General features: G+C 39.4%; 1 protein-coding gene across 1 annotated transcript in view; it reads right to left on the reverse strand.

Moving 5' to 3' along the window:
* The window catches only part of psda (pleckstrin and Sec7 domain containing a), a 33732-nt gene that overhangs the window by 1258 nt on the left and 19974 nt on the right, over nt 1-12500 (reverse strand). The window contains exons 8-14 of the mRNA XM_054600009.1: nt 10867-10956; nt 4003-4046; nt 2951-3141; nt 2215-2285; nt 1238-1395; nt 603-747; nt 372-515 (exon numbers count right to left, since the gene is read on the reverse strand). Of these exons, the coding sequence (XP_054455984.1) occupies nt 372-515; nt 603-747; nt 1238-1395; nt 2215-2285; nt 2951-3141; nt 4003-4046; nt 10867-10956 (843 nt within the window). The remainder of the gene's footprint in view (nt 1-371; nt 516-602; nt 748-1237; nt 1396-2214; nt 2286-2950; nt 3142-4002; nt 4047-10866; nt 10957-12500) is intronic.

Genomic DNA, 12500 nt, shown 5'->3' on the forward strand with positions numbered 1-12500 from the left:
ATGATCAGAGCTCTTCAGACGCGACTGTCACAAATAGATAACTGACAAAAACACTATTTATATGTCTGAGGATTTACAAAGACGTTTTTAGATGCTTTAGAAACAGGAAGTCTTAAAAGCCTACATTTGAGCAGTCGAATCAAACAGTTACAGGATATTGATCCTTTGTCTCTTTATAATGCATTCCATTCTTGACTTCTTTATTTACAGGGTTTGTATAAAGGTAATAAAGTATTTAATGAATATGAGTTTACAGATAATTAAAACATAGTGGAGGTTTGTACGTCCTCTGCTGTTTAAACTAAGCTTCCTCACCGTTACCATGGTTACATTAATCGTCGCCCCTTCTGAATGGAGCCGTGAAAACATACCTCGAACTCCAGGTATTCCTGTCGGAGTTTCTGCTCCTCCAGCTCGCGACCTTTGACCTTCCGGTCCGGCGTGGAGGCGGTGAGGTCGGCCAGCTCGGAGGAGACCGACCTGAACCGGTTCTCGTGGGATTTGACCTGCTCCTCCTGTCGGGGACAGACGTGGAGACTCAACAGAAGTGATCATGAACGCTGTGACTCATCTGAGTCCTGAGGGTCTCATGAGGTTTGTACCTGGGTCAGTTTGGTGTTCGATCCCGGCAGCAGAGGACGGCTGAACCTCTTCTGGGAGCCGATCGCTGCCGGGAACGGGGGCGCAGAAAACATGGCCGCCACCACGTTGATCCGCGTGATCCACGACTGCATCTGTTCTGCATCGCTGCAGAGACACGGAGGAGACAAGAAGAGACAAACTGAGTGCTGGTTCTGGTTTGATAAAGATCTGATGTGTTTGTCCTGTGATCCATAGGAGGACAGAGTCTCAGAGGACAGAGTCTCAGAGGACAGAGTCTCAGAGGACAGAGTCTCAGAGGACAGAGTCTTAGAGGACAGAGTCTCAGAGGAGAGAGTGTTAGAGGACAGAGTCTCAGAGGAGAGAGTGTTAGAGGACAGAGTCTCAGAGGAGAGAGTGTTAGAGGACAGAGTCTCAGAGGAGAGAGTGTTAGAGGACAGAGTGTTAGAGGACAGAGTCTCAGAGGAGAGAGTGTTAGAGGACAGAGTCTTAGAGGACAGAGTCTTAGAGGACAGAGTCTCAGTCACAATTAGGGTCAAAGAATGGATGTCCATCAGCTCAGAGCAAAGACAACAACCAGTGAGGATGGACAGTCAGAGAGACAGACAGTCAGAGAGACAGACAGACAGGTTCTTACGTGGCCTGCAGCAGGAAGACCCTCCAGTCGGCCGTCCTCAGGTAGAAGACGTTGGGTCTCTTGCTGTAGTCGGCTGCTCTCATGGCCAGAGAGTGATGGATGGAGACGGCGTTCTTCACGTCCTCCTCCGTCAGCTCACGATCCGCACGGAACTCATCCTGTCAGCCAATCACAGAGCAGCGTGTTATCAGTCAGCCAATCACGTTCAAACCTGCTCCTACACTCACAAAGTCAACTACAAGTCCCAGAAAGCACTGTTCAGGACTTTAACTAAGATCATATTATGTGGGATAACAAGAATGTTTAAATATATAGGAAATAATTGATATACTAAATAATTGATATACTAAATCCCAATATATATATATATATATATATATATATATATATACATATATATATATATATATATATATATATATATATATATATATATATATATATATATATATATATATATATATATATATATATATATATATATATATATATATATATATATACATATATATATATATATATATATATATATATATATATATATATATATATATATATATATATATATATATATATATATATATATATATATATATATATATATATATACATATACATATATATATATACACAATATATGTAATTGAAACATGAAAATATTATGTCAGAATTCTGGGATTAAAATGAAAATATTATGTCAGAATTCTGGGATTAAAATGACTTCAGCATGTTGGGTATGGTCTGAAAATCTGAGTATAAAAACAAAGTAATTACAGAAATGTTGTCAGATTTAAATCAGAGCTAACTATTTCATAAAAAGATCAAATAAAATCTGTAAAACAGGTCACTTTTGTTTGTCCTGTTCTCATATATATATATATATTATTTTTTTCAATCTGGACCAACAGAGTTAAAAATAGACAGAATGGCATGTATGAAAAAGCAGTGCTGCTGGGAAACGCAGTTCAGATGTTTACCTTCTGCAGGTAGAGCACCAGACCCTTCAGCATGGCGTAGAAAGACTTCCACCCCCTCTTACCCCGCGGAGCTGGGAGAAACAAGGCATCATGGGATATTATACATCACAAGTCCAGGCAAAGATGTGGCTTTAAACGTTTCATATAATATATAACTATATACACATATACATGATCACATTATCACTATAGTTGCTTGGTGACAGGAAGTCGTCTGTATAACATTATTGCTAATGTTAAATAGAAGAGGACCAATGATAGAGCCTTGGGGAACTCCACACATCATGCCCAGATACACAGATACATACAGGAGAAGAAGAAGGAAACAAAGAAGGAGAAGAAGCATACAATGAGAAGAATGAGATGAAGAAGAAGGGGAAGAAGAAAAAGGATAAGAAGAAAAGGTGAGGAAGAAAAGCAAGAAGAAAAAGAAGAAAAGATGAGGAAGAAAAGCAAGAAGAAGAAAGAGAAGAAGAAAAATGAGAACAAGAAGAACAGATGAGGAAGAAGAGCAAGAAGAAAATGAAGTGCAAGAAGAAGAAGAAGAAGAAGAAGAAAGAGAAGAAAAAGAAGGAGAAAAGAAGAAAGAGAACAAGAAGAAAATATGAGGAAGAAGAGCAAGAAGAAAATGAATAAGTGCACAAAGTCAAAGAAGAAGAAGAAGAAAAAGGAGAACTGGTAGAAGAAGAAGAAAAGATGAGGAAGAAGAAGAGGATGCAGAGTCAGTGATGCGTACTTCTCTTTCCGTCAGGGTCGGCGTGGACTTTGCGAACCAGGAAGCCGCTCTTGTAGAGCTCGCCGTCGGCCTGCTGGGCGACGCCCACCAGCGGGTTTCCTCCACTCCCCAGGCGTTTCATGGTGTGGGAGGCGGAGTCTGTTCGGACATCAGCCAGCTCCGACATGGAATTCCTCAAATCCTCCTCGTCTCTTCAGACGACGGAGGACAGATTCAATGAAACATTAATAATAATAACATCATCCAGTTATTATTCATGACAGTATTTTCATCTTCTGGTCCAATAACCTTTTGTTCAACATTTCATCTCCTGTATATTTATTCATCTTATCTCTCAACTTTACCACCTTTTCATCTTATATCATCGTCTCATCTACAGCATTTAGATACTTATATAAAAGTACCAAAACCACTCTGTGAAAATACGAAATATATATATATATATATATATATATATATATATATATCTTATATAAACACACATATATACACATATATACATATACATGTATCTCTTTACCAAATAGCGATAACTGAAGAGTTAAATAAATAAATAGAAGGCTGAACATGAGGGAGGACAGATGCTAAACGCATACAAGACGGCTGTATGTGTGTGTTTATATATAAGTATATATATACGCGTGTGTGTGTGTGTCCACAGTCGAGCATGGGCGTTGGGATGCTGACCTGTAATTACAGCGAGGAAAGACAGCAGGGAGCGGTTGCCATGGCAACATAGGCTTAAATAAGAGAGTCTGGGCAGCACACACACACACACACACACACACACACACACACACACACACACACAAACACACACACACACACGTACAAACACACACACACACACACACACACACACACACACGTACAAACACACACACACACACACACACAAACACAACACACACAAACACACACACACACACACACACACACACACACACACACACACACACGTACAAACACACACACACACACACACACACACACACACTTGTTTGATGTTTGAATTAAAACCCAGTAGAAACCCGTCGATGGTTCAAACTCACATGGTCCATTGAAGCTTCTCGTTCTTGATGGAGCTGTAGAGAGTCTGCAGAGAGACAACACACACAGTCAACATGTGTGTGTGTGTGTGTGTGTGTGTGTGTGTGTGTGTGTGTGTGTGTGTGTGTGTGTGTGTGTGTGTGTGTGTGAACCCTTGGCTTTCCTTAGTCTAACTTCCCTTTAAACACAAAACAGAGACAATCTAATTCAGACGTTCTGCAGAAATGAACAATAAGACATTTTTTGTTCATTCAGAAGATTATTTATCTTTATCCAATTTATTCTAAAACCTCACTTACATGTTTTCTTATTCACAGTTTATCATTTATAATTTACTATCAGTTATATAGGATTTAAATTACAATGATTTTATCATTTAACATATATTTAAATAACTATTTTCCAAAGGATTAAGGTCTTTTAATATGAATAAACGCTGAACTAAAAGTTTATTATTGATATTTTAGTACCTCCACCTCACAACTGTTAAAGTATTTTATGTTTGTTAAAGATAATCTGGCCATTCTTTCCTAACTCTCTCTCTTCATCCTCTCTGTTTGCACACGGCCCTTTATGGGGTTATGGAGGCGTTTACCTTCCATCAGAATACGTCACGTCGGTTTAGTTACATAGAACATTTAAAAACAAGTCACCCAAAGTGCTTTTCTGACAATGAAACATAATTTAATACAGTAAAAGAAAGTTTAAAAGGAAACTAGGAGTTTGGAGAACAGCAGAGTATTAAATCTTTAGTATCCCGAATGTATTTCTTATTTCATTCCTTACTTGTCTAAATGATCATAAAAGACTAAAAAGGTGTCTTTTTGTTTCATTAACAAATTAAGGTTTGAATTATAATCCAGATTCTTAATTCACTTTCAGTCATTAATAGTAAAATATTCACCAGTTCATAATATGTTGAGACATCAGAGGGATTTCACTCACTCATGGAGTGACTTTTTCTGTTGCTGTAAAGGAACCGTCAGAGGAACTCACACGTCCTCAAGATGTTTCAAAATAAAAGCATTCCAGCGTAGTGGGCTCTTAATGTGAAACAATTTAGGACAATTTTTTTGTTTTTGTTTGGGAGAACCATCAAAAAACAACAAAGTTGTTCATGATTGACTTATTGTTTCAGGACTAGTAATCCCTTCATACAGAACTTAGAATCATTAAGATGACACGTCATAAAATCATCAACGACCTCCAGCCAATCACAACCAAACCTCAAAGTACACCAAGTATACTTTTATAGTGAAACTTTTTCAGGCAAAATTGAGTTTAACTGAGAGATTAAAAAAATATAGATATAGATAAGACACCATAAGCTTAACACTTCCTGCACATAAAGCTCACAAAGTAAGAGTATAATGATATGAGGTGATTCGATAGCATGGCAGGATAATGAAATATGAGAAATGATGATCTGTCAGGATGAGAAACACTGGGAGTCTTTCCCAGCTCAATGGAATATTAATTACCTTTCCCTGGGCTTTAATTTTGAAACTTTTGCTCTACAGACATAGTCATTGCCTTCTCTTAGGCTTTTATTGTGGAACTTTTGCTCTAAGGACAGTCATTACCTTTTCCTAGGCTTTTATTGTGAAACTTTTGCTCTACGGACATAGTCATTCTTTTTTCTTAGGTTTTTATTGTGAAAACACCTTCATGTGAAGTTGAATTTAATTGACAAGAGCTCAAACAAGCAGAAAATATAATCACTAATGTTAAATCACTTATCATTTTATTAATCAATTACGAAACAGAGAAAGTGTTTTAAGTGTTAATTTATTTACCATGTGACACATTATAAAGTTTTTTTTCTAAGTAGATTTTAAGTTTACGGTAACGTGTATACTTTTGTCCAAACTGTAGATATTATGTCGTGTAAAATGGCGACTGCTTTTAACTTAAAATGTTCACGTTTGTTTCATCATCTCTGAATTCTGAAGAACCCGTCGGGTCCAAACGGTCCAAAATGTTTTGAACCATTATTCTCCATTATTTTCTTTTATCTGACCAGTTTTAATAACTTATTTTTGTGTTTAAATCTCAGGTTCTGTCAATGAAGATGAATGAATCAGAGGAACCCCTCCAGGCTCTACCTTCTTCTTGCGGTTCTGCCGGTGCTGATGTGCGTCCTGGGTTTTCCCCAGCAGGTCTGGGAAGGCCAGCGGTTTGAGGGAGCGGGAGCGGGGGGTTCTGGGATACCGGAACGGGTCGGTGTCCCTGGAGTCCCGCCCGCTCCGGACCGAGCAGAGCGACCGCGACCGCATGCGGCCCGACGAGTGGATGCTGTTGACGCCAATCATGGCTGCAGAGGTCAAAGGTCAGAGCAGGAGCGTCTGATTCGAGAACTTCAGGGGAAAAAATGGAGATCCAGCGAGAAGAGAAGAACTTTGAATGCAAGAAGCCGTGTTCTGGTTTGAGAGAGAGGAGGGATTCTGAAAGGTGTCAGTCAGATGTGGTTCGTCGATGAGCTCCAGATGTTTCACACATATCGATGGTCATGTGACCTCTTTAGTCCCGTTTACACAGAAACAGATCCGCCTGCACTTTGACTACTTGGACCCAAACTAGAAAAAAAATCGTTTTCAGAGAACCAGATGAGGATCTGAACCCAAAGTCTAGTTTTGTTAATTGATGGCGTCCTCAGAGCAGCTCGTCCTGTTGCATTATGGATCCAGATCTGTTCATTTATTCATTATGCATCAAAACACAGCAGCGCTTTCCTCCGGCTCATAATCCCGCTGGCTGAAGGTGTTTGACGGGAAGACGTTCTCCGAGGACGGAGACTCGACCGGCTGCAGGATTTATCTTCTCAGAACCTCAACAGACTTTTATGTTTAAGAAAATCACATTTAAGCATAAATATAGATATTCATACTGTGTTACAAGAGGCTTTAACTAATAATAATAAAAGTGAGTTTTAATGCAAAATAAACGACGGTTAAATTATATTCTTGTAGTTACAGTCGGCAACGTCAACATTTGCTGATATAAAACAGCAAGTTGGTATTTTTATTTAAGAGATAATAAAAATGAATAAAATAAACCATCGTTGGAATCTGAAAGACGTTTTGACGACGATGATAAATTATGTTTCAATTTCGTCATCGGCTCCGACTTCCTGTTCGCTTCTCGTGAAAACAAGTGTGAGAGCGTCACAACAGCACACACACACACACACACACACTCCCAACTGTCTCAGAGTGTGTGTGTGTGTGTGTGTGTGTGTGTGTGTGTGTGTGTGTGTGTGTGTGTGTGTGTGTGTGTGTGTGTGTGTGTGTGTGTGTGTAATCTCTCTCTAACTGTTTAGAAGCAGTGATGCGTATTTCATCGGCTCACACTCCGGCAGGAAAAAAAAAAACAGCTCAAAAAAACACTCAATCAAAAAAATATATCCAACCACAAGTCTGATCTTCTTCTTCTTCTTCTTCTCCTGCAGTGTTCTTAAAAATGAGAGTTTTCAAACTGTCTGTTGAACGCAGCCTCTCGACGCGGCGGCGGCGGCGGAGGAGAATCCCTGGACTGCAAATACAGCCGTGTGACGGAGGAAACGCATCAGCAGCATCGAACGCTCGCCCTCACGTCCAAAAACAATCACCACAAAAGAGCAGGAAGACAGGGAGGCTGGGGCGAGCGAGCACACCCACACATGCAGACAGAGAGAGAGAGAGACAGAGACAGCGAGAGAGACAGAGAGAGAGACAGAGACAGAGCACCCCCAAAACTGACGTCAGCTCCCTCCTGAGACTCCACCACCGACTGGAGATGGAGGGAGGAGGTGGGGGGAAAAGAGAGGGGGTGAGCTGATGGGGAGCAAAGAAGGGAGAGTTTCTCCTGTTGCACTCTGGGTAAAAAAAAGACAAAAAAGGCGAGAGAATCCCCTCCTCCTCCTCCTCAGATGTTGATGTCTTCGTCCTCTAACTTCACTCTTCTTCTCCTCCTCCGCTTGTTGTCGTCTTCGTCCTGCAGGAGAATCCCTCCTTCAGGTGAGCTCACTCCTCCTCCTCCTCTATTTCTCCTCCTCCTCCTCTCTGCTGAGACTCTGAACTGTTGAGGAGCGATGCTCTCCCTCCCTCCCTCCCTCCTCCTCCCTCCTCCTCCTCTCTCCCCTGTCTCTCTCTCTCTTGCTCTCTTTTTTCCCTCGCTCTCTCAATGCGCATTTTCTCTCTGCAGCAGCAGCCAATGAGAGTGCAGGGATGGGAGCTTGGGCCCGCCCCCTTGCTCTCCTCAGAGCTGTCAATCACGGAGGATTCACAGAGCTGAATGTAGATGCAGCTGAGAGAAGTTCAGCAGAAAAAGACCCCAAAATCATTTTTATACATTTTAATATTCTATTTTTTTTGTATATATATAGTTTTAATTATATATCATATTTAACAAAATAGTTTAATTCATCGTAAATACATTTTTATTTTCCCATATTTTGATATTCTTATATTTAACATATTTATGTATTTTCATTTTTTCGGTATTTGTATATTGTAAAATGTCATTGTTTATAATGAAATTAATTTAAAATAAATAGTTTTTTTTACCTACATTTAATATTTTCGTATTCTTAAATATTTTAAATGTTTCTTCCATGTTTTAATATTTTATAAATGTCCATTTCCTTAACGTGCTCTTGCAGACATCTGCAAATTTATCAAACTCATATTTATTCATACTGTATAATTCTGTGTTTTCATTTAATCTGCTGAAATATTTTACTTTCATGTTGAAAATTCACATTCTGGCAATTTTGTACCATATTTTGTGGATTAAATTGAGACAAACAGACATTTATAGTTACAATGAGGGCTGAATATAAGATATTGTTTTGGAGTTTATACTCAATAAAATAAGGATGAATTTCTATCTCAAAGTCACAAACAGTCGGAAGCGTAAAGATTCTCAAATAAAAAACTGATAATCTGTGAAAAATACAAGAAATGTTATGAATAACGTTGAATTCATGAATTCATGAATGAATTAAAGTCTAAAACATTCTCCCACAAATAAGAAAATGTTTTACTCATCAGACTTTTATATTTAATTGATTTAAATGATTAAGATTTTCAAAGTCAAGTCATCTCCGACTTCCTGTTTCCGTCTCATGAAACGAGTGTCACATCAGCACACACACACACACACACACACACACACACACACACACACACACACACACACACACACACACACACACACACACTGAACTGTCTCAGTGTGTTTGTGTGATTAAATGTATAGAGTCAGTGATGTAACACTCTGAGCTGCAGATTAAACAAACATCAAACACAAACTTTTAAAATCAGACGCACGCGGACTCCTCCTCCTCCTCCTCATCATCATCATCATCAACAAAACCAGTTCATCGGTGTCGTTTGAACGTTGTCAAACGAGTTTGTCTCAACAGTTCCTCAAACATCCTCCTCTTTCTACATACTTGCAGACCTTCGTCGTTGTCTGGTGAACTCAGAATGCACAGAACAAAGACAGACGTTGTGCTTAATGTGGAACCAAAGTTCACCAGCAGGAGTTCTACCCGGACACTTTTAGCCGTACACCGGTAGAAACACGTGCTCAGGTTAGCACAGCAAGCTGATTGGCTGAGAGTCACTGTGGTGAGCACCAATAGAGAACAGTGAAGTCAAAGCTTCATGTGTTAAAGCTGCATTCTCTCTAGTGTCCACCAGGGATCTACATAAGGAGCAGGTCATCTTAATGGAGCAGGCCGCCATGTTTCTATGGTAGCCCAGAAAGGACAAACCAACAGTTTATACACCTGGATCTGAAGAGTGAAGTCAAAGCTTCATGTGTTAAAGCTGCATTCTCTCTAGTGTCCACCAGGGGGCGACTCCTCTGGTTGTATAGAAGTCTATGAGAAAATGACTCTACTTCTCTCTTGATTTATTCCCTCAGTAAACATTGTAAACATGAGTTTATGGTCTCAATCTCTAGTTTCAAGTCTTCTTCAATACAGCATGATGTTCATTTAGTAAATGATGCTCCATTTAGAGTCAAACAGACCATAAAGCAGGGGATGCTTTAGGGCGGGGCTACACACTGATTGACAGGTCCACACCAGAGACGTATACGGCGTCTCTACGTCACTCCTCCTCACTCCATATATGGTCACTTCCTGTTCACTGGTTGCAATAAACAAGATGACGACGGCCAAAACGTAGAAGTCCTGTGTTTGTTGGAAAACGCATGAAAATGACGCGCAAAAATAAAAATAAATGTGACGATAACACGCAGAATGACCAAATATAATGATTGTGTTATTCATACGTGGTATGGTGAGACCAGGCCGTGTTGTGACCTGTTGCATTCTGGGAAAGAGTTTGTTCAGTGTTCCCTCACGTATATAATGACTCTTCTTCTGCTGTCGGTTCAGTTCTGTTTGTTTTCCTGCAGCATTAAAGTCATCGTTACCTCTCTACTGAATATATTCTGGGGTTTATTTCAGACAAAGCTGCTGGTCAAAATAAAAAAGTATTTTCTCTCACTGAGTATAATTCATGTTTTTCAGTAATAAATATTCTGCATTCACTGTTTTTCTTCCTCTCAGTCAGAGTCAGAGCTGCTGCTGCCCACACACTAACACACACACACACACACACACACACACACACACACACACACACACACACACACACACACACACACACACACACACACACACACACAGTCCGGCGGCTATAAAGATTTTTTTAATGCATGCAAGATCATTTAATGCATCTCCCCCTTTTCATTTTTCTGCTCTGACAGTCACAAGCCAAGGATCCCTGTGTGTGTGTGTGTGTGTGTGTGTGTGTGTGTGTGTGTGTGTGTGTGTGTGTGTGTGTGTGTGTGTGTGTGTGTGTCAGTCGTACCTTCAGCAGATCTTTGGGGAAGTCTTTTCCATCGTTGAGACCCTCCAGGTTGGTGATGAACTGACTGCAGGACATCCTCTTCCCGATATTCTACACAAACATACAAACACACACACGCAATTAATAAATTAATTATTTAGTTTTGTTTTATTATTGCATTTCTATAAAACTTGGGCACAAACTAGAGACAGAATTAAAGTCCAACGGTGTAAATCGAAGCAGCAGAAGTGGAGATATCCTGACTGTTAGTCTGTGTTAAACCCTCAATCCTACATTTCCCATAATTCCATTCTTCATGTCTCGGGGTAAAGGTGTGTGAGCCAATGGGAGGTCTCCTAGAGGTGAGGCGCTTCACTACGTTTAGGGTAAAAGTTATGTCAAAATAAGAGTTTAATATTTAAACTTTAAACTAAATTTAACTTTGTGTTTATTTTCTCTGACAAACAAAATATTCTAAATATAAAGTTCACTTAAACTGATACTGATTATTTTAGTGTCCTAAATACTTCCACAGCAGTACATTACTTTGCTTCATCTACTGTCGTAATACACTGACTACGTAGAAGTACCTCATACAAACACACTTATACACATAACTACTGTCCCTTTAAATACAACTTCAAGGTAGGCCTACTTGTACTCTACCCGAGTACTTTCTACCTCCTCTTCTACATCTCAGAGGTATATATTGTACTTTTTACTGTACTACATCTCAGAAGTACATATTGTACTTTTTCAGCTTCAGCTACTATTCCTGACAAGGAACATTTTCCTGATCAATCAATACTTTTACTTTAACTACAAACTGATACTATTTACTTACTTTCATGGTAGAAATGTTTAGAATGAACTTATTAGAGGACTTTTTAATGATTGAATGTAAGCTGTTGAATAAATGTCTCCGCTGTGACTCAGAACCGTTGCCCAGCGTGTTTTGGACAGCTTGTTGCCGCGGCAACGGTCATCACTTCCTTAAACAAGTTGGCAAAAGTTACCGTCACCTCGGGGACTCCGTGTGCAGAGTTCACACTGTGAAGCAACTCAGATTAATTATCACCAAAACTGAGCTGATCTCCATGACAACTGAGTAAACTCCATCTGCTGAGGGAGACCATGACATGTGGTAGAGAGCTCTGGAAAAAGGCCCGAAAGACGCAGCTATTAATGTGAATATCAGACAATTAGAAGTTTTGTCTCCGAAAATCTGACTTTTAATTTGTCAGCATCTATAAAAATAAAAGAGAATTTAATAAATACAGTTGAATATTCCATATATTTTTGATTATGTTATTGGGCCTCTTACATTTATCTTAAATGTATGTATAATCCAAATAATAATATCAATAATTGTCAATACAGTTCCAATGACGTTTTATTGTGTTAAACTGTTATAAATACGGGTTCATCTGGACATTCTGCTGGTTTGTCTTCAGATTACTTGTCAGCTTGATAAAAGGTGTTCCCCAGGGCTCCATACTAGGACCACTGCTGTTCTCCATAAAAGTAAATTATCTTTGTGATAATTTAGCAAAGGCTGTGTTCCAGTTCTATGCAGATGACCCACACATCTACCCCCACCCCCCTTTAGTAGTACAAAACATTGTATTCCTTGAACTCAACTAAAGTTGATGTTA

Source organism: Anoplopoma fimbria, chromosome 6, assembly GCF_027596085.1.
Source record: "Anoplopoma fimbria isolate UVic2021 breed Golden Eagle Sablefish chromosome 6, Afim_UVic_2022, whole genome shotgun sequence".
Lineage (NCBI taxonomy): Eukaryota > Metazoa > Chordata > Actinopteri > Perciformes > Anoplopomatidae > Anoplopoma > Anoplopoma fimbria.